The sequence below is a fragment of the Aphidius gifuensis genome, linkage group LG5, assembly GCF_014905175.1.
Source record: "Aphidius gifuensis isolate YNYX2018 linkage group LG5, ASM1490517v1, whole genome shotgun sequence".
Taxonomy (NCBI): Eukaryota; Metazoa; Arthropoda; class Insecta; order Hymenoptera; family Braconidae; genus Aphidius; species Aphidius gifuensis.
The window spans coordinates 20,993,595-21,013,869 of NC_057792.1; the positions used below are offsets into that span (position 1 = coordinate 20,993,595).

Sequence of the window (20,275 nt, forward strand, 5' to 3'; positions counted from 1 at the left end):
AAAGTCTCATGGGATCAAAATTCAAAAATATTATTGCATTGAATTTATTTATATATTTTTACTGTTTGAATTAAATAATACAAGCTTCCTCAACTTTGTACCTCCTATTTTTTTTCAATTTCTACTAGTCCTTGCAACAGTCTTATTGTTATGATTTTTTTATTGTAAATTTAACTAGAGTCACGCCTAATTTCGCCCTCTTTTTTTTATATTTATTTTATTTTTGACGTTAGACATTTGTCAACAGTGTTGTTGGCCCTAGAAATCATTTATATATTTTTTTTTTTGTCATTTTTTTTATTTATGATGATGTTCATGTGTGACCTAGCGTGTTTATCATTTATCATATTTTTTTCTGTCAATAATTAATGTATTTTTTTTTCGGGGCTGGAAAATTTTGCTCGCTGTCTTTTCATTTGAATTTTCTTTATTAACTTTAAATATCTAAAATTTATTGGGAAACATTAGTCATCGTCAGTTTCAAGTAAATTAAATATTTGCTTTTTTTTTTTTTTCTTTGGAAAACTTGATTTTTAAATGACTTTTTTCCATCTGGCGGTGGTTTGCTGAACTTTTTTGAAATATTGTCGGTAATAATGGAATTTATTGGTAAACAGCTGTGTTTTGTTTTTGTTTACGTCAAAAACTGGATTTAAATTTATAAAAAATAATTAATTAATTATTTAATAAGCCAAATAATGGCTGATAAAAAAGATGATGTTAAAAATGATGATCCAAGATTGGATTTTTTATATCAATATTTATCTCGAACAAGTAAATTAAAACAAGATAAATTTTTAAAGATGCTTGCTACTGAAGATTTTAAGGTAAAAATGGATTATTAATTTTTTTTTTTTTTTTGAATTAATAATTACTATAAAAATCAATTTTTAGGACATAATTATTAAATTTTTTAATACACCAGAAGAAAGTGTTTTAATAATTCAAATAACATCAGCTGGAATTGTCATTCCAAATTTAGGAATAATTCCAGAATCAAAAGTAAAATCGTCCTATTTTCTTCGTCGTGAATGTGTTAATATAACTGATGACAATTACCGTGATGTATTGATTCCAGGTGATTTATCACCACATGCTATTGATGAATTTGCTCTTCTACTTGACAATGTATGTTTCATTTTACAATAATTAATTACCTGTCCAATGCATAACCCAGATTATTTAATTAAATTTTTAATTATTTTCTTCAAGGTTTACATACCAATATTATCAAACCCAAATAATCACCAGGGTTGGCCTTGTGTTGTTGTTGATGACGTCAAAAAACATCTCTATGACATGCGAAATACAGTATACGAGGTTTTTTTTTTAATTTAATTTAATATTTTCTATTTAATCTGATAATTTTTCTATTTAAATTATTTATTTTTCTTATTTTTAACAATTGTATTATTTTTTTTTTTGTATTGTCATTCAACGTTATCATTGCTCAACTTTATATTTAGAGTCCAATCTCTTTTATCTATTCAATTTCCTGTCTCTTTTGGTTGGTAAAGCGTCACTCGGATGTCATCTCACTGTTGCTGAGATTCCACCAATGTCTCCATCACACAAAATTTATAATTAAAAATATTAAAAATAAACTCATTTCATTATTAAACTTTTGATATATTTTTTTTGTTTTGTTAATTTAAAGCTACAAGGTAAAATTGCTGGACAAATATATTTACCAATGCCTCAGGGAATTGAAAATTTGTATGATATTGATCAACTAACAAGTGAAAAAATTGATCTTTCATTTAAAAATAATATTGAAGACATTGTCACAAGATGGACAACACAAATGAATGAATTTTTTGATCAAGATAGTTCACATATATTTAATGAAGGAAATCAACCACTACCAAATTCTGGTAATTTTATATTAATTAACATTATCAACAGCATCAACTTTAATTATTTTTTTTCTCTTCTAAAATAGAAATAACATTTTGGCGTAATAGATTAAAAAACATCGAGTCAGTTTATGATCAATTAAAAGATCCAAGAGTTAAGAAAATAGTACGTCTTCTTGAAGTAACTGAGAGTCCTTATCTAATGGCATTCAAGACATTATTTAAAAATATTGTTGCTGGTAAATTATCACTTGTTCTATCTAAATTTTCATATTAAATTGTCAATAAATATTTTTTTAAATAGCTGTTGTTGAAGCAAGAGATGTTTGTTTATATTTAAAACCACTTCAATCTCAATTTGATGAAATTGAGACTCTTGATATACCAGAAATACGAACAAAGCTTAAAACATTATTACACACAATGTGTCTTGCTTGGACCAATTCAAAATACTATTGTTCAACAACTCGTATTATAACTCTTCTAAAAGAAATTTCAAATCTTATAATATCACAAGTTTGTTGTCTATTTTTATCTGTCATTTAAATAATTCATCAATCAACACAATTTAATTATTTATTGTTGTCATTCAGGCATCAAAATATCTTGATTCAAGTTCATTATTTCAAGGTGACATTGATGATAATCTTAAAAAAATTATAACTGTCTTGGACGTCATACAACACCTACGTGATTTATTTGAAAATACACGTATTAATATTGAGCATTATTTTAAATATCCAAGCAAACCAATACTCTGGTCATTTCATGAAAAATTAGTATTTGAAAGGCTCATGAAATACGAAGAAAGATTAAAAAAAATAAAGGTAAATTGAGTAAAAATAAACTTGAAAAAATAATTAATCAATGAATTTCTTTTCTTAGAATTTATTTGAAATAGCACAAGATTATTTGCGTCTAGAAAAAATTGAAATAACTGGTTTAAATGGTAAATCATTGTCTCAGATGGTACTTGATATATATGATGAATTTTTAAAAGCATACAATGAACTGGGAGCTGTTGAGTATGACATTTTACTTCCAGAGAATGAAGAATTTACAAAACACATTGAAATATTTCTTGATAAAGTTTGTATTTGGAAAAAAAAACTGTGTGAATTTTTTTAAAATATATTTTATTTTTGTAGATTGAAACGTTCGACAGAAGATTGGCATCAATATTTGATAAAGCTTTTGATGGATGTTGTAATATTGAAGATACATTTAAACTTGTATGGTTAATGGGAACAATTGGATTACGACCAATTATTAAATTACAACTTTGGCATAATCATGAAATTTTATTATCAAATATTCATCATGTTCTTGATGATGTCAAGGTAATAAAATAAAATAATTTAATATTTTTTTCATGATGATGATGATGATGATGGTTTTATTTATTTAGAAAATATTTGATGACAATATTGATATGAAAATAAAAACTGGACGAATGAAAGTAGATAAATATTTTCCACCAGTAGCTGGTTCATTGTGTTGGTTGATGAAGTTGAAGCGTCGCATTAATTATCCTGTTGAGTCAATAAAGTTGATAGATCATCCGTTACTAGTCAGTCAATCAGCACGCGATATTGCCAACAAGTACGAACAACTAAATGTACGTTTGTGTCATATAATCAATCAACCTATTTTTTGTTATTTTATAATAATATTTACTTTTTATTTGTGACAGAATATACTCGATGAATTTGATCAATTATTGTTCAATGAATGGGCAAATAAAGTGCCACAAATATGTGAAGAAAGTCTCAACAAATGTATATTTATTATAAATGATGATAAATTAATTGAGTCTAATTTTGATTCAAAGCTATCAGCAATATTAAAAGAAACAAGATACATGATGATTATGGGAAGAAGCCAATTGCCACAAGCAGCTATTGATTTATTTTCAAAAACACAATTTTTATTTGAAAATAATTACAGCATTAGTCTCATAACAACTTGGTAATTAATTATTTATTATTTATTATTTATTTATTAACAAAAGGTAAATTATTTTTAAATTAAAAATCAGGTACAATAAAATAAAAACAAAAAGTTTAGATGTTGAATTGGAATTATTACGTGAAGAAATTGAAATGATTGATAATTTAATTAATGATGGACAAATTATTTACACCTGGAATTCACCAGGTTTTTTTGCTTGGCTTGTTTTTTTTTTTCTCATTTAAATTAATTAATTGAATGTTAAATTTAATATATAAATTTTTAATTTTAGAGACTCCGGAATACGTTGAAAGTTTATTGAATTTAATAAGAAAATTACATGCTCGTGTTATGCGTTGCCAGGATAATATTACAAATTTAATGAAAATGATTTATGAGTGGGCAATTTTACCAGTACTTGAACGTAAAGATTCAAAAGTTGAAAATTTACTTGAAATTGAAGAACGTGAACAAAGATTTAACAAAAGATATAGTGATATTGAGACAACAAGTAGTGAGATTAAACGTATTTTAGATGAGAATTACAAGCTATATTTCGATCTTATTCCTGAATCCGATTATATGAAAGAAGAATTTGAACGTGCCATCTCGGAACTTGAGCCTGACGAAGCGGATACAGAAGCTGCGGTTGGACAAGTCGAGGAAACCATGGAATTAGAGTAAGTAGACAAAAAAAAAAAAAAAAAAATCAACCAACCATCTATTTTATTTTAAAATCTCAGCATTGTTCTACATCTGTTTATACAGATACTGTTTCAACAATGTCAGATAAAAAAAAAAGAGAATAAAAAATTATCTCAATTCTAAAATTTAAATATTATTTCCATTCTCATTGTCTGAAATAAAAATAAAAAAAAAATAATATTCTAATAAAAATAATAATATAATTTGATAAGAACATAACTTTTTCAATATAAAAAAATTATTATTTTTTTTTTTTATAGAATTATATCTGATAAAGAATTAGACCAAAAGAAGAGCAATGAAAATAAAGATACAACATTGCCAGATGTTGAAATGACACCATCTGAATTGTTAAAAAAAAATGAAAATGATGAAAAAGAAATGATACTTGATGAACAACGACAACTCAAGTGGAAACCTTATCTCATTTATATTGATCAATTGATATCCAAAGGATTGATACAAGCAGTATCAACAAGGTATTAATAAATAAATAAATGATTAGATTAATGATTAATTTTAATTTTTTTTTCTATTTAAACTACTAGTATTTGTTATATACTTGATGAAACTGATCCAGAGGGAAATGTACTGCCACTATTTGAGGTGCAACTTTGTCTGGAAATGCCTGATATCATCTTTCAGCCTTCACTTAAAATTGACGACCCAAGAGGATTTTATGGATTTTATGAAGGCTTGATGTTAGACATTATGAAAATGGGAACATTAATTTCTCGTTTAGATCCTGATAAAGCTGTAGAACGACAAAATTACGGAGTAAAAATTACTTTTTTTATTTATATTTTTTACATTATTATTTTATCCATTTGTTGAAATGAAATATTATTTTTGTTTTTTAACATCAAGTTGACATTGATTGACTAGTGACTGATGATATTTTTAATTTATATTAAAATACTAGTCTAAATTTATTATTTTTTTCTTGTCATTTTATAAAGATTGACTTGGCTGAAGAAGAAGGAATAACATTTATGCTGGAAGAGACATCAAATAGAGTTAAGCAAGCTCTAGTCCAAGCCCAAGAGTATTCAACTGTAAGTATAATGAATATTGATCTAATTGAGACAAATAATACCCTCTTATTCATCATTAAAAATATATTTTTTTATATTACACGTATAAATATTTAAATGATGAAGACATATGAGACTTATAATTGGCTGTGGCTAGACGACAGACAACAGTATCTTGATTATTTTTTAAAATACTCAAAAAATCTTAATGATGAAGAAAAAGAATTAGCTGCTGAATCACCAGATAATTTACGTGACATTATTAAAGAAAAAAATCCAATTTTAAGTGACTTTAAAAGAGAAATTGATTATTTTATGAATTTATATAAAAAATGTAATTTATTTGATGATGAAAAAATAATATGTCGTTGGTTAAAAATTAATACAAAGCCATTTAAACAGTCTTTATTAAATATCATTTGTAAATGGGCCAATGTATTAAAACAGCATCTTGTGGATCAGGTCAATACAAGGTAAATAAATTTAAATTTAAATAAACTCTATGAATTATTATTATATATTTTCATTTGATATTTATATGATTTTCAAATGTCAAAAAGTTTGAAACAGCTGTCAGAATTTCTTAATGCTGCAACTGATAGATTTTCACAAGAAGTGTCAGAAGATGACTATCAAGGCTTACTGTCAGCTATTTATTATCTCAAAGAAGTCAAGAATAGACAGCCTAAAATAGACAATATGTTTGACCCAATTAAGGTATAATTTTATCAATAAAAATAATACAAAACTTGCTATATTGTAATTTATTTTTATTTAGGAAATAATTAATTTATTGGCTGATTATGATGTTGAATTTGGTGAAGAGACATTTGATTGGCTAACACGTCTACCTGAATCATGGACAAATGTTAAAAAATTAGCAGCTTTAACAAAACAAGTTGTATCACCTTTACTTGCTCATCAAATTGACTTGATAAAAAAACGTCTCAACTATTTCGATTTTAGACAACAAAAATATTTAATTAAATTTCGTGAAAATAATATTTTTAAGTGAGTTTAATTTATTATTTATTATTATTTGCAATATAATTTATTGATTTATTTTTATTTATTTTAAATATATATAGATATGGCTGTCGAAATATTTATGAAAAGCTAGATGAAGTTAATGAAGAAATAACAGAATATGAAGATGAGTTGAATACATTAATGGAAACTGCACATATATTTGAGCTACAGGTTCAAGAGTTTAAACATATTAAACAAGCCAGGCGTGAATTAAAGCTATTGAAATGTTTGTGGGATTATGTCATCGTTATAGAATCAAGTTTAGATGAATGGAAGACTACTGTGTGGAAGAAGATTGATGTTGAGGGCATGGATCAAGAGTGTAAAAAATTAACACGAGAATTGCGATGTAAGTATTTAATAATTTTATATTTTCAAGAGGATGACAAGATAATTTTTTTATTATTTTTTAATCAATAATTTTATTTTTAGTACTTGATAAAGAAATTAAAGCTTGGGAATTATATCACTATATTGAGGGACAAGTTAAAAATATGATGTCATCATTGAGAGCTGTTTCAGAGTTACAAAATCCAGCAATTAGAGAAAGACATTGGAATCAATTAATGGCTGAAACAAAAGTAAATAATATATGTTATTTTTGTGTTGGATAAAATTTTAATAATATTATTTTAAAACTTTTTAAAAAGGTCAAGTTTACAATGCATGATAAAACAACACTCGATGATTTATTGAGACTTGAGTTACATAAATATGAAGAAGAAGTTAAAAATACTGTTGACAAAGCAGTTAAAGAAATGGCTATGGAAAAAGTTTTAAAAGAATTGACAAATACATGGTCTAATCTTGAATTTGAAAAAGAATATCATGACAGAACAAAATTAAATGTTTTAAAAATTGCCGAAGAGACAATTGAAATATTGGAAGAAAATCAAGTAAATATATTTTTAAATTTAAAATATATATTTTGCAAATTAATATTTTAATTTTTTGTATTTAGGTTCAATTACAAAATATGCTTAGCTCAAAATTTGTCGGATATTTTATTGACGTTGTGACAGATTGGCAGAGTAAATTAAGTAATGCTGATGCAGTCATCAATGTTTGGTTTGAAGTACAACGTGCTTGGATGCATCTTGAAAGTATATTCATTGGTTCTGAGGATATACGCAGTCAACTGCCAGAAGATTCAAAACGCTTTGAGAAAATAGATCGTGAATTTAAAGTAAAAATAAAATAAATTTAAAGATAAACTTTGGTTTAATTAAAATGTATTATTTTACAGGATTTATTGAAAGAAATTTTATCAGTATTAAATATTATTCGAGCTACAAATAAACCAAAACTTTTAGAGAGACTTGAAGAATTGGAAGAGCAATTAAATTTATGTGAAAAAGCATTGTCAAATTATTTAGAAACAAAAAGACTTGCATATCCAAGATTTTATTTTATATCACCTGCTGATTTACTTGATATTCTCAGCAATGGTAAATATTTTTACATCAATTATTATTTCTCTGTGGAAATAAAATAAAATGAAAAAATAAACTTTATTTTATCTTAGGTAATAATCCACAAATGGTATGCAAACATTTATCAAAACTTTATGATTCAATTGCAAATTTAAAATGGAAAATGGAAAATGGTAAAGCAAGTAAAATAGCAAATACATTAATTGCTAAAGACGGTGAAGAAATGCCAATGCATGGAACTTGTGATTGTAATGGACAAGTTGAAATTTGGCTAAATAGATTAACAGATATTATGAGAAAAAGTGTACGTTATCATTTTAGTCAAGCTGTTGGTTCATATGAAGAAAAACCACGTGAAAATTGGATACTTGATTATGAAGCACAGCCAGCATTATGTGGTACACAAATATGGTGGACAACAGAAGTCAACATGGCATTTGCTAGACTTGAAGAAGGCTTTGAAAATGCCCTTAAAGATTATCAAAAAAAACAAATAAATCAATTAAATGCATTGATAACAATCCTGTGTGGTGAATTAAGTGATAATAATAGACAAAAAATTATGACTGTATGTACAATTGACGTTCATGCTCGAGATGTTGTTGCTAAATTAATAACAATGAAAGCTGAAAATTCATCAAGTTTTCAATGGCAGTCACAATTGCGACACAGGTAAATAAATACATGCAATAAATTAGCATCAAATAAATAATTTAATTATCAATTAAATTTTAAAGATGGGATGATAAACTTGGTGATTGTTTTGCAAATATATGTGATGCTAGTTTTTCATATGGCTATGAATATTTGGGTAATGTACCACGTCTAGTAATAACACCACTAACAGACAGGTGTTACATTACCCTTACACAATCATTACACTTGGTAATGGGGGGTGCACCAGCTGGACCTGCTGGTACAGGTAAAACTGAAACAACCAAGGATTTAGGTCGAGCACTTGGACAAATGGTATACGTCTTCAATTGCTCGGAACAAATGGATTACAAAGTAAATAACAATCTAAATCAATATAAAATACTTTTACTAAAATACTCATTTTATTATTTGTTTTTTACATCAAGTCTTGTGGAAATATTTACATGGGTCTAGCACAAACTGGTGCATGGGGATGTTTTGATGAATTTAATAGAATATCTGTTGAAGTATTATCAGTTGTTGCTGTACAAGTTAAATGTGTACTTGATGGTATTAAAAGTAGAAAAAAAAAATTTTTATTTTTTGGTGAAGAATTAAATATTGTTAATACTGTTGGTATGTTTATAACAATGAATCCTGGTTATGCTGGTCGTACTGAATTACCAGAAAATTTAAAAACACTATTTAGGTAAAAGAAAAAAAAAATAAACCTTTTAAATTAATTTAAAATAAAATAATAATGTAAATTGTATTTATTGATTTAGACCATGCGCAATGGTTGTACCAGATTTTGAATTGATATGTGAAATAATGCTTGTTGCTGAGGGTTTTCAAGAGGCACGTTTATTAGCACGTAAATTTATAACACTGTATACATTATGCCGTGAATTATTATCAAAACAAGATCATTATGATTGGGGATTACGTGCAATTAAATCAGTACTTGTTGTTGCTGGTAAATTAAAACGTGGTGATCGTCAACGTCCAGAGGATCAAGTATTAATGAGAGCATTGAGAGATTTTAATACACCAAAAATAGTAACAGATGATGTGCCAGTATTTATGGGTCTTATTGGTGATTTATTTCCTGCATTAGATGTACCACGTAAACGTGATTTCGAATTTGAAAAAATGATACGTAAAGCATCAATTGATTTAAATATGCAACCAGAAGATGGTTTTATACTAAAAATAGTACAACTTGAAGAATTATTTAATGTACGTCATTGTGTATTTATTGTTGGTTTTGCTGGTACTGGAAAAACCCAAGTATGGAAAACACTATATCGTACATATTTTAATCAATTAAAAAAACCATATTACAATGATCTTAATCCAAAAGCCGTGACAAATGATGAATTATTTGGTATTATTAATCCAGCAACAAGAGAATGGAAAGATGGGTATGCATTTGATTTATTTTTAAACTTATTAATTTATTTGTTATTAATAAAACAAAAAAACCAACAGATTATTTTCAGTATTGATGAGAGATCAAGCAAATATGAGTGGTGATGGACCAAAGTGGATTGTATTTGATGGTGATATTGATCCAATGTGGATTGAATCACTCAATACAGTTATGGATGACAATAAAGTATTGACACTTGCATCAAATGAAAGAATAGCATTGACAAAACACATGAGATTATTATTTGAAATATCAAATTTAAAAACAGCAACACCAGCAACAGTATCACGAGCTGGTATACTTTATATTAATCCTCAAGATCTTGGCTGGAATCCGTGAGTTTTAAAACACAATATTATTTTAAAATTAAAATACTAATTTGCTTTAATTTGAATGACAATAGATATGTTACAAGTTGGATTGAGACACGTGATAAAACAGAACGTGCAAATTTAGTTATATTATTTGATAAATATATACCGTCATTACTTGAAGCATCGAAATATAAATTTAAAAAAATAACACCAATACCAGAAATATGCCATCTTGAAATGTTGTGTAATTTATTAGATTGTTTATTGATTAATGAAAATGTACCAAATGATTGTCCAAAAGAATGGTATGAATTGTATTTTGCATTTGCATGTATTTGGTCATTTGGATCGACAATGTTTAAAGATCAATTGGTAGATTGGCGAAATGAATTTAGCAGATGGTGGTTAAGTGAATTTAAAACAATTAAATTTCCATCTGGTGATAATATATTTGGTTATTACATTGATAATGAAACTAAAAAGCTATTACCATGGAGTGAAAAAGTTGGTAGATGGGAACTCGATATGGATATTCCATTACAAGTAATTAAAAAAAAAAAGCAAATTTAATTTACTTATACGTATTATTTAAATGAAAAAAAATCTAAAATATTAATTTTTATTTAGTCGACACTTGTTCCAACTGGTGAAACAGTTAGACTAAGATTTTTTATGGATTTATTAATGAAAAAAAAAATACCAATTATGCTTGTGGGAAGTGCTGGCTCTGGTAAAAGTGTTATAGTCAATGAAAAATTATCTTCTTTAAGTGATAGCTATAACGTAGCAAATGTACCATTCAATTATTACACGACATCCGGTAAAAAATAAATAAATAAAATACTATAAAACGAGAAGAAAATATTAAATTGGTAATTATTTTTTAAATTAACAATTTATATTACAGAAATGCTTCAACGTATTCTTGAAAAATATCTTGAAAAAAAAGCAGGACGTAATTATGGACCACCAGGAACCAAGCAATTGGTTTATTTTGTTGATGATATGAATATGCCGGAAGTTGATGCATATGGGACAGTACAACCACACACACTTATACGACAACACATGGACTACAATCATTGGTTATTATTAATCGTTGTTATTATTATATTTAAAAATATATTTTAGATAGATGAAAATATGTGATTTGAATATTGATAGGTATGATAGAGCAAAACTTACATTGAAAGATATTCATAATACACAATATGTATCTTGCATGAATCCAACTGCTGGAAGTTTCACCATTGATCCAAGACTCCAGAGACATTTTGCTGTATTTTCAGTCAGGTATATTTCAACATGAATTATTCAACAAGATATAAAATAACAAGTATATTTTTTTATATGTCAATAGCTTTCCTGGTCATGATGCACTTGTCACAATATACAGTCAAATGTTACAACAACATTTTTCAAACCCACAACAAAAAATAACTTCAATAATACAAAAACAAATTGAGCCAATAATCAATACAGCATTATTTGTTCATGAAAAAGTTACAACAACATTTTTACCAACAGCTATTAAATTTCATTATACATTTAATCTTCGTGATTTGTCAAATTTATTTCAAGTAATTATCTAAAATTATCATTAGCAATATTATCATTTTAATTATGTATTTTTTTAAATATTTATTTTAAGGGTTATTTATTTGCAAATGGTGATGCTATTGTTAATTCAAATGCAGCAATACGTTTGTACGTTCATGAAGCAACCAGGGTTTATTGTGATAAACTCGTTAATTTCGATGACAAAAAAGAATTCCAATTACTATTGCAAGATGCGTTGAGAAAAAATATAACGGTATGATGAATGTTTTTTATTTCAAATAAAATAATAAATAAGTACTAGGTATTTTAATGTAATATCCTTTTTTTTTTTTTGTTAATTTTAAAATAGGAATTAGAAGAGGATGTTGTTTTTGCTGAGCCATTAATTTATTGCCACTTTGCTGAAGGAATTGGTGACCCAAAATACATGCCTGTTAAAGAATGGCAACAATTAATTAAATTATTAGACGATGCACTTGTTAATTACAATGAATTGGTAATATTAAAAGTAAATATAATTAAATTTAAATAATAATAAAATGATAAATTAGGTTGCAGCAATGAATCTAGTGATGTTTGAAGATGCAATGTATCATGTTTGTCGTATAAATCGTATACTTGAATCACCAAGAGGTAATGCACTGTTAGTGGGTGTTGGAGGAAGTGGAAAACAATCTCTGTCTCGTCTAGCATCCTTTATTTCCGGTCTTGAGGTATATATATAACATTGAGTCACAAATTGTTTCGACTTGTCAAACACACTCTATTTTCCAAACAAACTCAAATATCATGTTAAAATAAAATTTTCATACACAAATAAAACACACAACTAACTTTTAGATTAAATTTATATATTAAATTTTTAAAATGACAGGTTTTTCAAGTACAATTACGAAAAGGATATTCAATAAATGATTTAAAAATTGATCTTGCTGGATTGTATTTAAAAGCTGGATTAAAAAATATTGGAATAACATTTTTAATGACTGATTCACAAGTTGCACAAGAAAGATTTCTTGTTGTTGTTAATGACATGCTTGCATCTGGTGAAATTGCTGAATTATTTGCTGATGATGAAGTTGATAATATCATCAATGCAGTACGCAATGAAGTGAGATAAATAATTTTTTATTTTAATTTAAAAATACATTTTATTTTTGATTTGATTTATGTAGGTCAAACAGCTTGGTATCATGGATACAAAAGAAAATTGTTGGAAATTTTTTATTGATCGTGTGAGAAAACAATTAAAATGTGTATTATGTTTTTCACCGGTTGGTGCAACATTGAGAAAAAGAGCTAGACAATTTCCTGCTTTGGTTAATTGTACGTCAATCAATTGGTTTCAAGATTGGCCTCAAGATGCACTGGAGTCTGTGTCAATAAGATTTCTCGAAGTATTTAATTTAATTACCTTTTATAATTAAATAAATCATTTATTTATTTAAAATTGTTTATTTTTTATTTCATCAGGAGCTGGAAGAATTACCAGAACAATATAGAAAATCTGTGTCTTTGTTTATGTCATATGTTCATCAAAGTGTCAATGAAATGTCATCAGTATATTTACAAAATGAAAAAAGATACAATTACACAACACCAAAATCATTTTTAGAACAAATTGCATTATACACAAAGCTACTTGGTGAAAAAGTATTTAATTTAAAATCAATGATACTACGTCTTGAAAATGGCTTAACAAAATTAGCCTCATGTGCTGGACAGGTAAAAATAATAAAAAAATAATCATTCAACTATAAAATCCAATTACTTATCTCTAAAGAAAAAAAAAAAAAAACAAAATTAAATTAAAAGAAAAGAGAAGAAAAAAATAAATATATATTTAACATTTTCAACAATCACATTCAGGTAGACGAGTTAAAAGCAATTTTAGCTGTTCAGGAAGTTGACTTGAAGAAGAAGAATGAGATTGCTGACAAAATCTTGGCCGAGGTAACAGAGGAAAATACTAAAGCGGAAGTGGAAAAGACGATAGGTAACAAACAAACTTTATAACTATATGAAAAGTCACTCTGGACTGTCATTGAAACTATTTACTGCTGTAAATTTTATGAGAGATAGAGAGATTTCGAGGGAGAGAGAGCGATAGAGAAAGAGAAAAGGGGTTGTTGCAATTGTAGAATAGAGAGAGGGTTAAAATATTAAAGGGGGATATAGTATATATAGAAAATTATATAACTGTGAAACACACTGATTATTCTCAATTGTATTTCAAAGTTTCTGAGGAAGAAGCAAAGATTGCTGAGATTAAAGAACGAGTGTCGTTAAGACAGAAACAATGTGATCAAGATTTAGCTAAAGCAGAACCAGCAGTCAAACAAGCTGAAGCTGCATTGAACACATTAAACAAAGTTATTATTAATTTTATTTATTAAACAATTTAAAAATTAAATTAATTAATTTTTATTGAGTTTTTATTATCAAATAATTAAATGAATAAAAAATTTACACAAATAGAAATTTTTTCCATGATGAAAAAGACATTTGATTTGATTTTTATTTTTTCAACAGAATAATTTAACTGAATTGAAATCCTTTGGCACACCACCGGATGCAGTTGCAAATGTTGCTCAAGCAGTACTTGTACTTTTTTCTCCAAAGGGAGGAAAAGTCCCAAAGGATAGAAGTTGGAAAGCTTGCAAAGCAATGATGGGCGGTGCTGATGCTTTTTTATCAGCATTACGAAAATATAACAAAGAGAATATTCATCCAGAAGTAGTAAAAGCAATACAACCATATATCAATGATAAAGGTTTTTTTTTTTTTTGCATTTTTATTCAACATATACACATATACAACTTTATTAAAAATTAAAATAATCTATATAAAATTGTTGTTGTTGTTTAGACTTTGAACCAGACTTTATTTACTCAAAATCCCAGGCAGCTGCTGGTCTATGCAGTTGGGTTAAAAATATCATGGCTTTTCATTATATTAATGAAAAAGTTAAACCCCTAAGGGCAGCATTGGCCGAAGCAAATTCCGAGTTAAAAGCAGCAATGGATAAATTAAATTCACTACAAAGTCGTTTATCGGTTAGTTTAAAATTATTATTATTTTATTTTTCTCCATTTAAATATAAATAATAATTTTTTTTTTTGTTATTATTCAACAAGGAATTAAAAAAAGTATTAGATGTGCTGGGTGAAAAAATGAGTATTGCACTTGGTGAAAAAAAAATATGTCAAGATGAAGCTGATGCAACAGCAATGACAATTGATTTGGCAAATAGATTAGTTAATGGTCTTGGATCAGAAAAAATACGTTGGAGTGAAACTGTCAGAGTGTAATTAAAAATAATGAAAATTTTTCATTTAATCTATTTTTATTTTAAGCTATATATATACTTTTTTTTTTATCCAATCAATTTGGTAGATTAAAAAACTCGGGAGATACAGTACCAGGTGATGTATTACTCGTCACAGCATTTATCTCATATGTTGGTTGTTTCACACGTAAATACAGACTTGATCTGATGAACATTCATTGGATACCATTCATTGATAAATTGGAGGTGCAAATACCGAGAACTGTCGATTTAGATCCACTCTCTTTGTTAACTGATGACGCACAAATTGCCCAGTGGAATAATAATGGTACTGAAATATTATTTAACTATCAAATTATTTTTATTTAATTATTTTGGTCATCATATAGGATTACCAACTGATAGAATGTCAACTGAAAATGCAACAATACTAACAAACTCAGCAAGATGGCCATTGATGATTGATCCACAATTACAAGGTTTAAAATGGATTAAAGCAACGTATGGTGATGATTTGAAAATATTACGACTATCACATAAAAATTATTTGGATCGTATTGAATTTGCAATATCAAATGGTGAAATTGTACTGTTGGAAAATATTATGGAAACAGTTGATGCTGTTTTGGATCCAATATTGGGCAGAGTACTTGTCAAAAAAGGAAGGTAAGTTTCGTTTTTTTTTTCTTTATAAATTGATTATTTAATTGCAATATTATTGATTATTATTTTTTAATATACAGATCAATTAAAATTGGTGATAAAGAAATTGATTTTAGTCCAAATTTTCGTTTAATTTTACAAACAAAATTAGCAAATCCTCATTATAAGCCAGAAATGCAAGCACAAACGACATTGATTAATTTTACTGTGACAAGAGATGGTTTAGAAGAACAATTATTGGGTGATGTTGTTAAAGCTGAACGTCCAGATTTAGAAACTACAAAAGCCGAATTAACAAAACAACAAAATACATTTAAAATAACATTAAAAACATTAGAAGATGATTTATTACATCGTTTATCATCAGCTGGACCAAATATACTGAGTGATGTTGATCTTGTTGTTAATCTTGAAACAACTAAAAAAACAGCTGCTGAAATATCAGTTAAAGTTATTGAATCTAAAATAACAGCTAAACAAATTGATGAAGCAAGAGAAGACTATCGTCCAGCAGCATCAAGAGCAAGTTTATTATATTTTATATTAAATGATTTATACAAAATAAATATGCTTTATCAATTTTCATTAAAAGCATTTAGTGTTGTATTTCAAAATGCCATTAAATTCACTGAACAATCTGATAATATTAAAAAAAGAGTTGGGCTATTGATTGACAGTATAACATATCTCGTATTTATGTACACATCACGTGGTTTATTTGAGAGTGACAAACTTATTTTCATTTGTCAAATGACAATACAAGTAATTAAATATTTTATAATTTCTATTTCTCAATTTATTTATCAATTAATTATTTATTCTATCATCGTCATCTAGATATTACTTCAAACCAAAGAAATATCACCAATTGAATTGGATTTTCTACTTCGTTATCCATACATGACAAATGTCAAAAGTCCAGTTGATTTTTTAAACAACATGTCATGGGGTGGTATTAAATATTTGAGTAATCTTGATGATTTTAAAAATCTTGATCGTGATATTGAGGGTGCTGCTAAAAGATGGAAAAAATTCATTGAATCTGGAACACCTGAGAGAGAAAAATTTCCACAAGATTGGAAATCTAAAACAGCACTACAAAGACTTTGTATGATGAGATGTTTGAGACCAGATAGAATGACTTATGCTGTTAGGTAAATAAATAATAATATTCCTCTTTTTTTTTTTTCTTTATTTATTGTTTATGATTAAATTATTTTGCCAGATGTTTTGTGGAGGAAAAAATGGGTGCAAAATTTATTGATTCACGTTCCCCACCATTTGAAAAGTCGTTTGAAGAAACAACTTCAATAACACCAGTGTTTTTCATTCTTTCCCCTGGTGTTGATCCACTTAAAGTAATTTTTTTTTTTTCATCTCAATTGAAATAATGGATATAATATATTTTTTTCAATATTTATTTGATACTTTGTTTATTTTTATTTATTTATTTAAGGATGTGGAAAAACTTGGTAAAAGCATTGGCTTTACATTTGATAAAAGAAATTTTCATAATGTATCACTGGGTCAAGGTCAAGAACCAGTGGCTGAAGAATCAATGGACCACGCAGCTAAAAATGGTCACTGGGTCATTCTACAAAATATACATCTCGTTAAAAGTTGGCTATCAAATTTAGAAAAAAAAATGGAACAATTATCTGATAATCCTCATGATGATTATCGACTATTTATCAGTGCTGAACCAAGTGCAGATCCTCATGAATCAATTATACCACAAGTATCTAAAATAAAATCAATTACTCTTTTAAATTTTAAATATCAAATTAATAATCAAATTCAATTCAACTTGTCAATTTTAAATATAATATTTAAAATGAAATAAAAAACATAGTTAATTGATATTTTTAAAATAATAATTATTATGAAAAATTAATCAGGGTATTCTAGAGTCAGCGATTAAAATAACAAATGAACCACCAACGGGTATTCATGCCAATATTCACAAAGCTTTGGATAATTTTAATCAAGAAACTCTAGATTCGTGTTCAAAGGAATCAGAATTCAAAGGAATTTTATTTGCATTGTGTTATTATCATGCAGTTGTGGCTGAGAGAAGGAAATTTGGTCCACAAGGATGGAATCGAGTAAATTTAATATTCTAAAAATAATAAAAAAAAAACAAAAAAAAAAAAACTCTTGACCTAAATTATTATTTAAATCAATATACTATTTTAATATTTTACTAACGACTATTCAAGTGCAAAAGTTAAAATATACTTTTTTAATTTAAAAAGGAAAAAAAAAAACATTATTTAAATACATAACTTTTTTTTTCTCATTAAAATAGCAAAAAGAAAAAAATCATTAATTAAAGATTTTATTTATTTTCAGTCGTATCCATTCAATGTAGGTGACTTGACAATAAGTGTGTCAGTTTTGTTGAATTATCTTGAGAGTAATTCAAAAGTACCATGGGAAGATTTGCGATATTTATTTGGTGAAATAATGTATGGTGGTCATATTACTGATGATTGGGACAGACGATTATGTCGAACGTATTTACTTGAATATTTACAGTCTGATTTGATTGATGGTGATTTGTATATTGCACCTGGTTTTATGGCACCACCAAATACTGATTACGCTGGGTATCACAAGTACGTTGATAATTATTTACCAGCTGAAAGTCCAGTTCTATATGGTCTACATCCAAATGCAGAAATTGGTAAATTGTTATATTTAAATGACAATAAACTTGAATATTTTTTTTATTTAAAAATTTGTTTATTTGTTTACAGGATTTTTGACAATGACAGCTGATAATTTATTCAGAGTTGTTTTGGAAATGCAACCAAGAGATTCTGGTGATAATTCTGGTGGTGGTTTATCACGTGAAGACAAAGTACGTAATGTCATTGAAGATATACTTGATAAACTTCCTGAAATATTTAATATACAAGAGCTAATGAGTAAAACTGAAGAACGAACACCTTTTATCATTGTTGCATTTCAAGAATGTGAAAGAATGAATATTCTTTGCAGTGAATTACGTAGATCATTACGTGAATTGGAGCTTGGTTTAAAAGCAAGTTTTATTGTTAATTATTTAGTCAAAAAGAAATAAAAGTAATTTGTATTTTTTTATAATAGGGTGAATTGACAATCAATGCTGATATGGAGGATTTACAAAATTATTTATACATGGATTCAGTGCCACCATCATGGACAAAACGTGCATATCCATCAAGTCTTGGTTTGGCTGGTTGGTTTGCTGATATGTTGAATAGAATAACTGAGTTGGCAAATTGGACAGCTGATTTTAATGTTGGTTAAAATTTATATTTACATTTTGTTTATCTTAGTGTTATTTTTATTAATATTTTTTTGTGTTTTGTTTGGTTTAGCTACCATCATCAATATGGCTTGGTGGATTTTTTAATCCACAATCATTTTTAACAGCAATAATGCAACAAACAGCAAGAAAAAATGAATGGCCATTAGATAAAATGTGTCTACATTGTGATGTTACAAAAAAACAAAAAGATGAAATATCTGGAGCACCACGTGAGGGTGCTTATGTTAATAGTTTATACATGGAAGGTGCAAGATGGGATATGCAATTAGGAACAATTGCTGAATCAAAATTAAAAGAATTATTTCCTCAAATTCCAGTTATTTATATTAGAGCAATAACACAAGATAAACAAGATTTAAAAAATATGTATGAATGTCCAGTTTATAAAACAAGATCAAGAGGACCAACTTATGTTTGGACATTTAATCTTAAAAGTAAAGATAAACCAACTAAATGGACACTTGCTGGTGTTGCTATTATGTTGCAAATATAATTTTATATTTAATCTGTCATTGCATTGAATTTAATAAAATTCATAATTATTTTATTTATTTATGTTTATAATTTATTTTTGCCATTTTTATTGTTTATTGATAGATTGATTTGTTTTTTTTTTGTTTTTAAGAATTTAATTGTAATTTAATATCAAATTTCAATGTTAAATGCCGTGCAAAGCTGATTTATTTATCAAATTTATAATTTTAAATTATATAATTCAAGTTGTAGTCTTTTTAATTTGAAAAATAATAATTAACAAACTTTATAAATTATTTTATAAATTTTACACGTCATTAATTTGTTATTATTGTCTAAAAATTGCATCAATTTTTTTTTATCAATTAAAATATAACCATCAGACTTTTAAAATTAATTTAACAATAATAACAATTTTCAAATAGTTAATGTTTTCTTTTAGATAAATAAAAAAAAAATTAAAAACATTATTAAACAATATTTTTTAAAATTGTTTTTATAATAATTTTATTTTATTTTTCTTAAAATGTTTCAAATAAAATTAATATATATTATTTGGGTAAATAAAAATTACAATTCAATAA

General features: G+C 26.6%; 1 protein-coding gene across 1 annotated transcript; it reads left to right on the forward strand.

Annotated features, from left to right (window-relative positions):
• The first annotated feature begins 698 nt into the window (after positions 1-698).
• On the forward strand, positions 699-19,710 carry LOC122856566 (dynein beta chain, ciliary-like). The gene is made up of 56 exons (XM_044158247.1): positions 699-827; positions 895-1,128; positions 1,213-1,320; positions 1,658-1,874; positions 1,943-2,095; positions 2,161-2,372; positions 2,450-2,683; positions 2,742-2,945; positions 3,005-3,196; positions 3,265-3,474; positions 3,550-3,824; positions 3,919-4,013; positions 4,099-4,486; positions 4,772-4,990; positions 5,060-5,288; positions 5,471-5,566; positions 5,672-6,018; positions 6,106-6,262; positions 6,324-6,556; positions 6,634-6,923; positions 7,007-7,179; positions 7,225-7,470; positions 7,536-7,760; positions 7,821-8,022; positions 8,100-8,679; positions 8,745-9,015; positions 9,090-9,352; positions 9,429-10,067; positions 10,135-10,410; positions 10,479-10,932; positions 11,017-11,209; positions 11,297-11,474; positions 11,554-11,682; positions 11,750-11,969; positions 12,041-12,202; positions 12,299-12,445; positions 12,501-12,662; positions 12,824-13,060; positions 13,125-13,346; positions 13,423-13,674; positions 13,819-13,945; positions 14,188-14,321; positions 14,482-14,722; positions 14,818-15,005; positions 15,087-15,256; positions 15,346-15,566; positions 15,628-15,904; positions 15,982-16,663; positions 16,739-17,055; positions 17,127-17,259; positions 17,358-17,639; positions 17,800-18,006; positions 18,254-18,587; positions 18,661-18,947; positions 19,013-19,186; positions 19,267-19,710. The coding sequence occupies exons 1-56, from the start codon at positions 699-701 to the stop codon at positions 19,708-19,710; spliced, it is 13,671 nt and encodes a 4,556-aa protein (XP_044014182.1).
• The last annotated feature ends 565 nt before the right edge of the window (positions 19,711-20,275 follow it).